Genomic DNA, 13,681 nt, shown 5'->3' with positions numbered 1-13,681 from the left:
TTTTGTTAATTATCACAAGAATCTGACAATTAGAAAAAATAAGCAAAATTGACTCCCAAAGTTTAATTTTGAATCACAACCATAATATGATGCTATTGATACCATACAAATATGCTATCCAATACATATGTTCAGAGACAAAGTAATTTATATGAAAATAGTAGCCTAATTGACCTTTTTGACCTCGCATCTATTGCCGTTTAAGGCCCCGGGGGTCAGCCCTATCATTTGTACAATTTCAAATCCCAACTCTACAAGGAGCCGCAAAGCTTGGCATTATCCCCCGCGCCCAGTTGTGTATGAAAGCTCAAACATAAAATAAATGAAGCTCATTGTAACTAAGAGTTTAAAATGAAAGATTCCCATTAGCAAAAGGCACAACTAGAGCACTAGCCTAACATGTACAGAAAGTTTCGTGTAGCCAAGTTGAACGGTTTTTGAGTTATAGCCTGAAATAGAAAGGAAACTTTAATAATATGGTATTTTTGAATAAGTTTCCATAGTAACAGAAAAAGTATCGAAAATGAAAGGTTCCCATTAGCAAAAGGCACAACTAGAGCACTAGCCTAACATGTACAGAAAGTTTCGTGTAGCCAAGTTGAATGGTTTTCGATTATAGCCCGGAATAGAAAGGAAACTTTAATAATATGGTATTTTTTAATAAATTTCCATGGTAACAGAAAAAGTATTGAAAATGGAAGGTTCCCATTAGAAAAAGGCACAGCTAGAGCACTAGCCTAACATGTACAGAAAGTTTCGTGTAGCCAAATTGAACGGTTTTCGAGTTATAGCCCGGAATAGAAAGGAAACTTTAATAATATGGTATTTTTGAATAAGTTTCCATGGTAACAGAAAAAGTATCGAAAATGAAAGGTTCCCATTAGCAAAAGGCACAACTAGAGCACTAGCCTAACATGTACAGAAAGTTTCATGTAGCCAAGTTGAACGGTTTTCGAGTTATAGCCCGGAATAGTAAGGAAACTTTAATAATATGGTATTTTTTAATAAGTTTCCATGGTAACAGAAAAAGTATTGAAAATGGAAGGTTCCCATTAGAAAAAGGCACAACTAGAGCACTAGCCTAACATGTACAGAAAGTTTCGTGTAGCCAAGTTGAACGGTTTTCGAGTTATAGCCCGGAATAGTAAGGAAACTTTAATAATATGGTATTTTTTAATAAGTTTCCATGGTAACAGAAAAAGTATTGAAAATGGAAGGTTCCCATTAGAAAAAGGCACAACTAGAGCACTAGCCTAACATGTACAGAAAGTTTCGTGTAGCCAAGTTGAACGGTTTAGGAGTTATAGCCCGGAAACGATACTCGGACGGACGGACGGACGGACGGACAGAGCCCAAATCAAGGATGCTACCATTGCATTGTAAGTGCTCTTCCATTCTTAGTTGCAGAGAAGAAGTCGTTTATATGGAAATAGCTAAATTGACCCCTTTTGACCCCACCCTTCAGGCTCCCGGGGGGGGGGGTCAGCCCCATCATTTGCAAAACTTTTGAATCCAAACCCTATAAGGATGTAACCATTGCATAATGAGCGCAATCCCATGTTAAGTTGCAGAGAAAAAATAATTTATATGGAAATTGACCACTTTTGACCCCGCCCCTCAGGCCCCCGGGGGTCAGCCCTATCATTTGCTCAATTTGGAATCCCCAGCCTACAAGGATGCTACCATTGCATTATGGGTGCTATACCATGCTTAGTTGCAGAGAAGAAGTCATTTATATGGAAATAGCCAAATTGACCCCTTTTGACCCCGCCCCTCAGGCCCCCGGGGGGTCAGCCCCATTATTTGTACAATTTTGAATCCCCACCCTATAAGGATGATATCATTGCATTATGGGTGCTATCCCATGCTTGGTTTCAGAGAAGAAGTCGTTTATATGGAAATAGCCAAATTGACCCCTTTTGACCCCGCCCCTCAGCCCCCCCGGGAGTCAGCCCCATCATTTGTACAATTTTGAATCCCCACCCTATAACGATACTACAATTGCATTATGAGTGCTATCTCATGCTTAGTTTCAGAGAAGAAGTCGTTTATATGGAAATAGCCAAATTGACCCCATTTGACCCCGCCCCTCAGGCCCCCGGGGGGTCAGCCCCATCATTTGTACAATTTTGAATCCCCACCCTGTAAGGATGCTACCATTGCATTATGGGTGCTATCCCATGCTTGGTTTCAGAGAAGAAGTCGTTTATATGGAAATAGCCAAATTGACCCCTTTTGGCCCCGCCCCTCAGGCCCCTGGGGGGTCAGCCCCATCATTTGTACAATTGTCAGTTAGTAGCCCATAAGGATGCTACCAGTCAAATTTTATTGAAATCCGACCAGCGGTTATGGAGAAGAAGTCGATTGTTGACGGACGCCGGAGGCTGCGGTATCCCGTAATCTCACCTCGGTCCTTTGGACCAGGTGAGCTAAAATCTCATGTGACTTGCGTTGATGCTGATTAAATAACTATGTCATTCTATCAGGTTATGCTCACTTGCCTATTATATAAAAATCTTATTTACATAAAGAATTTTGGTATTTCAGTACCGAAATATAAACAAAGTTAATATTTCAGTGTGCACATGTTGCTGAGTCTATTGTGTCTGTATTTACGAAAGTATGAACAAGCACATTGTATGTGTACATGATAAATTCGCATTACACTGGCTGTTTACAAGCTGATCATACGCTGATAACTTCCGGCAGTTAATATACATGATAGGGAAGTTATTAATAATAAGCTTCTTATATCCCATCGTACATCCTTTGTTAGACTAAGCGGTCTGACTTTATATATATTGTTACAGTAAGATAGCGATATACTGCCCTCCCTGTTGTATAATGATCAAAAAGCATAGGTCTAAAACTGCATGTTTTGTAATTAGATTGAATCTACAATAGCACTTTAGAAACCATTAAGAAAGTTATGTACGGTAAATTTGTATATACGTGCATATCCTTTCCTTTTTACAATATGAGGATATTTCAGGAAGTAGATATTGAATGAATGTTTGCTATATACTAAATCTTATAACAAGAGTTATATATGCCAATATGACAAAGATATTTCAAATCTTATCATTAAAAATTAAAAAAATATTCTCAAATGCAATATTTTCTCATCAAATTAATTTGATGCAGTTCTAAATAAAATCTATAGTACTTCTCAACCCTACAGAGTGTCTGCCTGTTTTCAGCAATGAATACTGCAGACTTTGAAGTAATGAAGAAGAGAACATTCCAATAGATATAGTGATTATAAGTCAATGATCTTTTGAACAACAAGGCTCTGATCTGTAACAATTTACTAACTACCGTATTCGACCAAGTAAGCGCCCATGTCCCTATAAGGGCCACTTCCCCTTTTGAGGTCTCAATTTCAATTGCCTGAGCAAAACATAAAGACCAAAACTATATTTTAAATGCCATTTGAGCTCATTGGGTCAAATATGGTAGTCATTATTATAGTCATTGTCATAAAAAGTTGAAATTCTGGAAAAGTCTTTATTTGATAATTAGCTTAACATGAGAAGTGTTGGAATATCACTAATCATCAATCTAAACTGTAATACAGTGCTATATATAAGTATGATAAACTGAGGCCTCGTCCTGATCTCAGACCCTATGTGAAGATTCCACAAATGGTCACTATACACATGTACTTCCAAGTAAAAGACCTGTTTTAGGTAATCTAATGAAGGCTATAACCATTCTATTTGGACAAGTAAAGCTAGGGACTAGTTAGGTAATGATTTCCTATATAGGAGATATCCTGATTTGTACTAGCCATGCATTAGACATTGATTGCAGGGACCAGAGGAGGATACAGAACAAATTCAACGCAGAGGCTGTAAACCAGCGTTCTAAGAGAACGAAGCCGCTGTGAGCAAAGCAAACGAGGTGGTAACCAAGGCACCGATATTGGTAGCCGAGCCAGAGAAATGACATTTAACGCTGCTTCAGAGTGCTGCTGTAAGTAAATAGCCAATCTCTAGATGTTGAAATGAAAAATCACAGGCTAATTATAATCAATGGCACTGTCCCAGGAAATCTGACAACAAACTTCTGGAATCCCATCAACAGCTAAATAACAGCTTCAGGCAACAAAAAATATAAATCAACCCACACACACGTTATGGGAGAAAACAGACTCAATTTGGTATATATAGCAATATTTGACAAGCTTATAAAATGGATTACGGAAACGCTGCCATGTACTTTTTACTCTAAATTACTGAAACTGTCAAATGGGGGGGAAAAAGTACAAAGACTTCTCACACTCTTATTAAATATTTTGTTCTATTTTATGATGGGACTGACTATATGTCATTATGTGAATTGTATTTCTAAGGTTACAATCTGGAATCTTCTGACAGCCTTTGATCACCATTAATACTTTCAAAAAATAACCATACAACTAAAGCCTTTTTAATTTGTTTATATGCATCACAAAGTTCTAAGCTGTTTTGAAACAACAGTGTATTTCCTTTTGACAGTTTTCCTGTTTGAGAGAAGGAATTAATCTACCATATAATGCCCTTTACTTGTTTACATAACCTCAATATCTCCTCCCATTGTACACTAGGAGATTCTAACACAGATTGCTATCTCACCATCTCCTTATAGGTTTGAAGTAAAGCTGCATTGTTCTGCAGTTACAATCTAATTTATATATAACAGTCAGAAGTTTCCTTTCTCCAGTAATTTATATGAGGAAGTCTCATTGATGTCTACAGGAAGTGTATCATTATTGTGTTATATGGTTTATATATATAACACCTACCTTTCAGCTACAATTGTTCTAATGTTAATAATAATTTACTGACAAAATAACTACAATTTCCAAATTACATCACAGGCAAGAAAGGTATTTATATAGACTTGGAGAATAATAGCACAGAGAATGGTTGTTTGTGATTCTGACAATAATTGTGGAAACTGATGAATCTTCCTTCAAACAACTTTTTGCAAAATGAATGAAGACATATAATGAATGCTCCAGGGCCTTACAGTTAAGATAATGCAGTTCTGTTTTGTTGTTGTCTATTGGTATTATAAGCAGATCAAACAGTCAAAATTTCAGATTTACTGATGGGAAAATCAAAGAAGCATTATGCTTTTTGTTCGTAATCTGAATACCATTACCAGTATATTTTCTCTTTGAGTACTGAAGCTATGAAGATGGAATGCAAAGAAAAACTTGAACTGATCATTTAGATTCACTCCTGCCAGTTATAGCTAACAAAATAGACACTTTTATAATAGCCTGTTGTAGCTTTAAGAATATCTGATGGAAAACTCCAACATGTTTAGTTTCAAAATGAAAACCGAGGCAAATGTGTGTATAAATGATCCAAAATTCTATACAACAGTATTGATAAATACATCTACTGAATCATTTTTCATTTTTCTTTTTATTGCAGACATAAAATTTGGTAACCTTTTTGCTGCTTTTAGAAAACACATCTTGACTCGTCTTATCAATTATGTCAATGAATGTGTTATTTATATGATTCGACATGTCATGGCTTTCAGACTGGAAGTTGAACCCAATCCATATGCATATATATATAATGTAAGTAAATGACAGTTGCTGACAACTTAATGCTTGATGCTAATCCAATGTATTAACCATCTCCACAGATTCATATTGCAATTAAAATAACCTCCCATGTATTCTGTCATGTTAACACCATACAAGCTCTATAAGTTGTGTATGTACAAGTCCAATATGTCACTTGAAGGGGATTTTGTCAGGAGAGAGCAGCAGCATCACAGAAAGCGAAATCTTGGCTCTGATTCCAGCTGACAATTTAAGCACCTATATAACTTACTATATAAGTTTATGTATTAGTCGCTACATTTTACAAGAGTTCTGAGCTATGCTATTTACAGATCTAGATCTTGTGCGTTTTATTTTATTTCTCATGGAACTACATACTTCATTGCTACATTTGTAAGACTGAACTCCGAGAAAATTGCTAGACCAATTCAGGTTATTGTTCTCAGAGACAGTACAACGTTGATGTAGAGAATGGGGACCTGAATCATTTATTATAGAGTCTTTTTTTCTGCTTTGCATTTTTGATAAAGAAAGACTTGACAACAAGAACACAGGAAGGCATCCTTACATTAAACACAGTCATAGCCAATGATGTGCCGACTTATTGAGATTTTCCCAAATTATTCTCAGCCAAATTCACACCTTTCTTTTATAATTTAACCATGCACCCCAATCGCTGCCAATCATTTCACTTATTGCCTCTGTTGAATATGACAGTTTCGAGATTTCAAAACGACGAGGACAAATAGAATTGACCATTGATTAGTCCCATCTTTCAGTAATAGAGACATAATATTTTGACATCATTTCATTGTGACATTCCAGTCACCAAAAGGATTGTGGGACTATTTGAGGGTGATAATAGTACTTCATTCATGTCTTTTTGGTATTTTGGAACTCCTGTATTGAAGCTCTTAGACTCTTCCAATGCAGCAAGAGAACTCTAACAGGAAGTGTTGATTATGAAGTTTCAGAGTTTGATAAAAGCTAACATGAGTAAAGCCTTGCTACAGTGAAGGTCAATAACTGCTTGTACTAATCCCTCAGAGATATTAAAACCTGTAGTAAGTCTCTGTTTTGTCTTTATGTTGAGTAGGGCTATATCTAGGTATATTTGAGTATTGATCGGCCTACCTGAGGATGTTAGGATGAGCCAGTCGATTCATCAGTTGTACTTCTCGTAACATAGACATCCTGTTACAGTAGTTACTATTCATCTTCAGTACCATCACCTGGCCAGACATCTTGTGGGTTACCTGTAACGACATATAAGACTCTTGTACTGTCATTGCAAAATAAAGTCATAAAACTCTCTATAGTCTATAAACTCAGTGTTCTGTCAGTAATGTAAAGTCTCAAACTATCATTAAAAATACAGTATCTGGTGACATGAAATTCTTTTTATATATTAAGGTTGTTGGCTCGGCCGATTTTGAATGCGCGCGCGCATCGTAAACCAACACGAGTGTCGTATAATTTTTTCGCAAAATAAATCCCAAAACACACATTATAATTTATCTGATTTAATAAGTTAACTATATTATTGATAAGTTAGTCAAATTACATGCAGGAAACGGGAATTTAAGAAAATATATTTCGTTTTACGACAACGGTACGTACTTCCGGTTATGGTGGTCACTATCGACGCCACGACCAGACGAGTGTGTGCAGTGTTATTATTATGCTGTGTAGAGGCATTTGATAATAATTTAGGTCATTTAAACCAAGAAGATTGATTGCTGAAACACACAGGAAGACGAGAGAATGATTAATTGCATAGAAAACGGGGATTGGAAGTATTATAGATGGCCAACTCGCTACCGATGGCCGAGCAACAATCACAACATCACCTGACATGCATTATGTGAAGACCACAAAACGGACACGGTAAGATATCTTGATTATCTTTAAGCGTTAATCACCTTAATCTTATAAACAATCCATGTCTGGACTTAATTATTTTTTATCATTCTCTGTAATATTTCAAGAAATTCAGTAGATTAACAGTCAGACAGTGTAGATTTCAGATATTTCTCTGCGTGTACTACATGTATGTGTAGATTGTGTACTGCCTAGGGGGAAACAATATATTTGACAAAACTATGAAAATTACATAAACTGATGAAAATACATGACATATATATTACCCATATTATATCCAGGTTAGATGTTGTTTTATTTATGTATTGTACATATTTGTTATGTGTACATGAACATGAAGTGTTCACAGTTCGTGACACTGTGGGGTCAGCTAATTAGTATTACATGTAAATTGTAATATGCCATTTTACATCACATCATCATAGAATTCATTATGAGAACAGTCACTTTGCATGTTGCTTGTTAGCATGTAACTTACTTTTTCTAAAATATTACATTGATTTTTTTTCATCTAATTTAAATTAAAAATCTTGTTTTATAATTTATAGGTGTCACACATGCTGACATATAGAGCTGCTGACATTTTGTGATCTGCTAGCAGTTAGCCATGTTGTAAGTGATTTTCTGAGGAGGCTTTGTAAACATGTGTACTTTCACAAAAGTTGACATACATGTGTAGCGGGATTGGACTAGGTCGATCATCGGTGACCAGGTAGCTCAGTCGGTAGAGCACTAGGCTAGTGTTCGGAGGGTCCCGGGTTCGAATCCCGGTCTGGCCGCTACATTTTCTCCTCTCCTGTTACACATGTTTATGAATATCGGTTGATTTCATAATAAATATTTGAATTGTGTCAATATGAAATTTTGAAATAAATGAATGAATGAATTATCTAAAGTGAACACAAGTTTAATCATGTCTCTGTGGTTTATATTGTCAATTACTGTGATGTAATTATACTTTTCTACATTACCGAGTCAAATTAAAGAGATACATGTATGGGTTCATAATAATTTGACCTACAATGTACATTACATTGTATGTATTGACCTGTAGCATACTGGCCATGGACTTCAGTTCAAATGGATTATCTTGATCGAGATTGAAGGGATGAAATATTTTAAAAGAAATATATTTTCTTCATGTACATCCTAGATAAAAAACCAAAAGCCTGTCACAATGAATTTAAAATTTCGATAAAATGTACAATAACAGTGTATCCATTTACCATTTTATGTGGATTTTGTATAATTCAGAAAATAGGTACAATTTATGAGAATAACAAACCCATCTTTATTTTATCAGGATTCGGGATTCAATGAGAGATTGGCAGAAGAGGGACAATACAAGAGCACTTTCACATGTTGTTAGAGGTGTGTATGTTTGAAAACAATCTATTAGGTCAAAATCATGCCAAAGGCAGCAATCTGTAAATATATGTATGTGCGTAATTAGTGCCCCCCCCCTCCTTTCTGAGAAGGAGTTGAAGTGGTATAAATGTCCCCGTGCCATGGAGTTAACAATGTTTTACAACTTGTGATTTGTATTCCATATTGCATGATCTTGTAAGTCTTTTACATGTGAATCACGACATAAGAATGCGTCTCAAAGGATAAAAGGCATATATGCATGCTTACTGTAACAGATTAATGTGTCATGGGTACAGAAAGTGTTAAAATATTTCGTCCACAACATACATTTTGGTTCATTAATAAGCCAAAATTATTTAATTACAGCGAATACGGTTTATGTATTCCACTGTACTTTATATTTGTAAATTATATTTGTAAGTTAAAACTGATAATAGCTTAATGGATTTTCTTCTGTAATTGATTTGGTGTTTAAGTGAGGCATTTATAATATAAGTAAGTTTTTCAAAGGACTTGTTTTTGAGCAGTCACTATCCTGTTACATGTACCTATTGTATAATGATGTTCCTTGATTGAATTTTAGGACACTGCTCCATGATTGGAAAATAAACTGACCATCATGTCACCAACTGCAAACTGTGATAAGGAACACCATGTCTGTGCTTTCAAAAGTAGTTGAGCTGTTGTTCCTGTCTGCATATGTTGAGAACTGAATCTGCAGCTTTCAGGAGACATAACTCAAGTCTTGTTCACCCCGGCGAATTATGGAAATATGGTCACAGAAACTATTAAGAGATGTCTTAGTTGATTGAGTGTTGCTGGTAATCATTCAACACAAGTGTTGAAAGATTGATTTCTTGATGGTCATTAGAAACAAAGTATTTTGATCAAATGTTGAATTTCTAGTCTATAATATATGATATGTATAGATAATACATTTAATAAATATGATAGTTTTAATGCTGACTCTTTCCTTTGTCAGAACTTTTTCTGAATTTATTGTAAAAGTTTCATTAAGTCATATTTGTGATTATGTCAATTGTAACTTCTCAATGAGCAGAATACCTATCTTATACATGCTCAAGTTCTGTTCTTTCTTTCATTTTTGAATAAATCAAATATTACAGTGATTGATGTTGTTAATCATCATTTAAGGATACAAACTTTTAATAATTAAAAGATGATTTTTTATAAAAGAAAATCTATAAAATGATGCTGCATCAGAGACTGGATGCCAATTTGCTTTTGTGCTTTGTCTGTTGTCATCATAGAGTGCCATTACTGGTTCATACAAAACATTTTCACTTTGTATTTTATTCTGATCTTGGAATGGAATTCAATTCAAACTTACATACATGTATGGGAAATATTTCATAAACAATATTTGTTATTTACTTGCTTCTATTAGATTTCTATGTAGAATTCTTATGGTTTTCAAGTTTGATTTTGTTTAACTTCCATTAAGCAGCCAGGGGCATTTAGGTATGTGCCAGGTTTAGGAAATGGAGGGAAGACATAGTACATTGATAAAAATCACTGACCTTCAAACAGGTATCTTGGAAGTCATGTGACCAAAGACTTCAGCCCTGTTATCAGTGTTTGGTTTACATATGACATACATTTATCCCCTTGAAGCTAATAATTTGATACAGGAATTGAGATCTTTGATGAAAAATAACTTAGCAACCACAAAATTTGATCCTTTCTATGTATGAAAATGCAATTTTATTGTTATGAAGTATTCAATTATGCGAAGGAGAAATATTTGATAGTGGTTGCTAGGGTACACAACCTTTCATAGAGTATTTTTTCATCACAAAATTGTTTTGGTCATGATAATTTATGAATGTCTCAAAGAAAAACTTTTGTGAAAATGCTATATATATCAAAAAACTTTGAATGAATGCAAAATTGAATCCAGGTAAGACTTTTGGAATAGAATACTGCTTGGTTGCTATGCAACGGTTGGTTACTAATAAAAGTTAACCAAAATATAGTTTTTCATTGAAAAAACAAATATTTTATCATCTTCACATGCATAACATGTCTTTATCAGGAAAAATATACATTAGATTACATTAAAATGTACACAACAACCCTATTTATACATTTTAGAAAAATGTTGCTAAAGGAAATGGTTGCTATGGATTTAACATCCAATAACTTTTTTCTTAGAACAATGACATACCATTTTCTCCTCATTTTTATAAAGATATGGATGTCCTCTGCAAAATGAGCATCTTTGGAAAAAAGTTAATTATTCCTTCATATATTTTTATCATGTTGAAATGGACAACTCATTTTGCTATATTTCAGTACTGAAAACGAGGGAAAGGTTGCCATGGAGACATTTTTTAAAATCGACGCTAGGAAACAATAGATACATTGATTTATGATTTATATTTATTAATAGTCACAAGACATCCATACAAATACTTTTAAATAAGGAAAAATGAAAAATTCTTATATTTTTCATATAATTTTATTGCATTACATTTACCAAGAGGATTTCCTGCTGTGCTATATTTCAGCGCAAAAGTTTGGTTAAGTCGTTGTCAATGTAACACTTTTCAAAAGAGGCTAGCAAAAAAACTAGCACAATGACCTACACTTTTTTGTTCATTTTTTGACACAACATGACCATACCAATAAAAATATCTATAAATGAAAAAAAGTTAATTACTTTCAAACGGTCGAGCCAGCCACCTTAACATGTCTCATTCTCTACTTCAATCAATCAATCACAAAATGGTATTTGGAGTTGTTTGGATGAATATTGATTAGGTCGAAATCTAACTTGTCAACCACATTGTCAAAGCATTACGTACATTTTTATATGATCTTAGATAAAGCAAGAAAGATAAAAGAAGATCTACAGAGAATGTTTTGAAAATTTTCTTACATGATCATCACGTTCCATTGATGCATCATACATAAATACGTTTTTTAGTTTTTTTTTTAGTTTAATGTTCTATTAACAGCCAGGATCGTGTTAGGACATGCCAGGTTTGTTGGTAGAGAAAAGCCGGAGTACCCAGAGAAAAACCACCCACCAGCATTCAGTTCCAGGCAACTGCCCCACTTGGGATTCGAACTCACGACCCAGAGGTGGAGGGCTTGTGGTAGTATGTCTAGACATTTTAACCATTCGGCCACCGCGGCTTAGGGCTGTGGATTGTCTAACATGTGGCGATCCGATCCGATCCACGATTCAGGGTTGATGATTCACAGATCAGACCACGAATCACCAGTTAGATACAAGCAAAAGATTCCATTGAAGTAAAACTGTTTTATTGATAAATAAATAATGGTCTTATATATTGATAAATGTTTGATTGATTATAAAACCAATTTTAGCAGTTTTACATTCCTTATCATTAAGCAATAGATTTACAGGTGAAGTACAGCAGGATTCAGTCACTGTAACTGTAAAAAAATCAAATAATTTAAATTTTGAAATAACGTCATCTCAAAAATACTACTGCACATCAATTACGGCATGAATCAAAGTTAAACCATCTGTGAACACTGAACATGTACACTGTATATAAATTATCGTGGTAAGGCATAAATCACCATATCAAAACATTTCATTGTTACTTTTATTTTGGCCAAATACAGAAAACATTGAAATTAAGAAAAAAAATATTTAAAATCTATAAGAGTAGTTACAATTTACTTTGGTTCTAGGCTTTTAGTTTTAATTTTTAATCAGGTGATTTATGATTTTGACTCATAATTAGCCTACCTTTCGTTTTTGACATGGGGTTCACATCTACAGTACTCATTTGTCTAATATAATATATTCGTATTTTTACATATTTCCGACCCGTAATGAAAACGAAATCGATAATAATCTTTTACATCACTAGAAGTCAATAATTATGCTTTATCATTATTATTTTATGAAGAATTCACAACATTGCATTGAAGCATGGGTACGAAAATAACATGTTGCTAGCTTTACTTCACGAAGCTCTTGTGTACTTCCGGTCTACTTCAAAGTGAAAACATCGATGATATTCAGACTTTAGTGTACATTCCTTCACATTTTTGAGCTATGGCAGCATTAAAGAAGGTATTATTTTTGGCTTTTGAAAGATCGCGATCCACAAATATCAGGAGTAACGAATATTCGTATCCAATCTTTCCCTATAATTTGTGAATACTCGAGTACTCAGATACTCGTTACAGCCCTACCGTGGCTAGCAACTTAGAATAAACAATGAACTAGTGAATTCTTGCTACATATCTTAGTATATATTATTTTCTCATGATCATCCCATATCCCAAAACACCCTCCACAATAATAACCTATGTAGGGTACCTATGTGTAGAGGTAAATAATCAGCTGATCAATCTTAGTAGATACATAATTTACTAGACAGATACACAGATCTACATAGTAGTTCTACAGGTCTAACAAGCTCTGTATACTCAATTTGTCTATTCCCCATGGTAGATGTTCATTTACAGGGTTGATCAGCTAGTTAGCATTATTGACCCAGGATCAATATTACAGATACCCGTAATCTATTGAAATATACATGTATATATATATCCTTCCAATGTATTATGACCAGTAGAACTTTGTCTATCTTTTTTTTTGTGAAGATGGATCAAATTTTTTTTAATAAAACTTGATCGTTGATTTTTAATGAAATTTTTAACTTAAGAACCATACTATACTGGTATAATTTTTGTTTTAAACAATTAAGATATATCTACCAGTCACTAGATGTTTTGTTCAGAATCAACAGATAATCATAAACTGCACCACCTCGTTTTTACTAATACCTAATCATTGATCTTTTTAAGATAGTGAAGCTATATAGTACATATTTATAATTTCATTAATAAGTTGCA

General features: G+C 34.3%; 1 protein-coding gene and 1 long non-coding RNA gene across 3 annotated transcripts in view; one reads left to right on the top strand and one right to left on the bottom strand.

The window, feature by feature from the left end:
* The window catches only part of LOC138325817 (dual specificity testis-specific protein kinase 1-like), a 49,600-nt gene that overhangs the window by 19,913 nt on the left and 16,006 nt on the right, over nt 1–13,681 (bottom strand). For both annotated transcript variants that reach the window (XM_069271742.1, XM_069271743.1), the window contains exon 3: nt 6,701–6,822. In XM_069271742.1, the coding sequence (XP_069127843.1) occupies nt 6,701–6,822 (122 nt within the window). The remainder of the gene's footprint in view (nt 1–6,700; nt 6,823–13,681) is intronic.
* Nucleotides 6,981–9,945, top strand: LOC138325819 (uncharacterized). Its single transcript, XR_011208827.1, has 4 exons — nt 6,981–7,453; nt 7,996–8,059; nt 8,751–8,818; nt 9,399–9,945. It is a non-coding gene; the product is annotated as an uncharacterized lncRNA (long non-coding RNA).

Source organism: Argopecten irradians, chromosome 6 (assembly GCF_041381155.1).
Source record: "Argopecten irradians isolate NY chromosome 6, Ai_NY, whole genome shotgun sequence".
Taxonomy (NCBI): Eukaryota; Metazoa; Mollusca; class Bivalvia; order Pectinida; family Pectinidae; genus Argopecten; species Argopecten irradians.
Note: the sequence above shows the minus strand (reverse complement) of the source record. Positions and strands in the feature narration are given on the sequence as shown.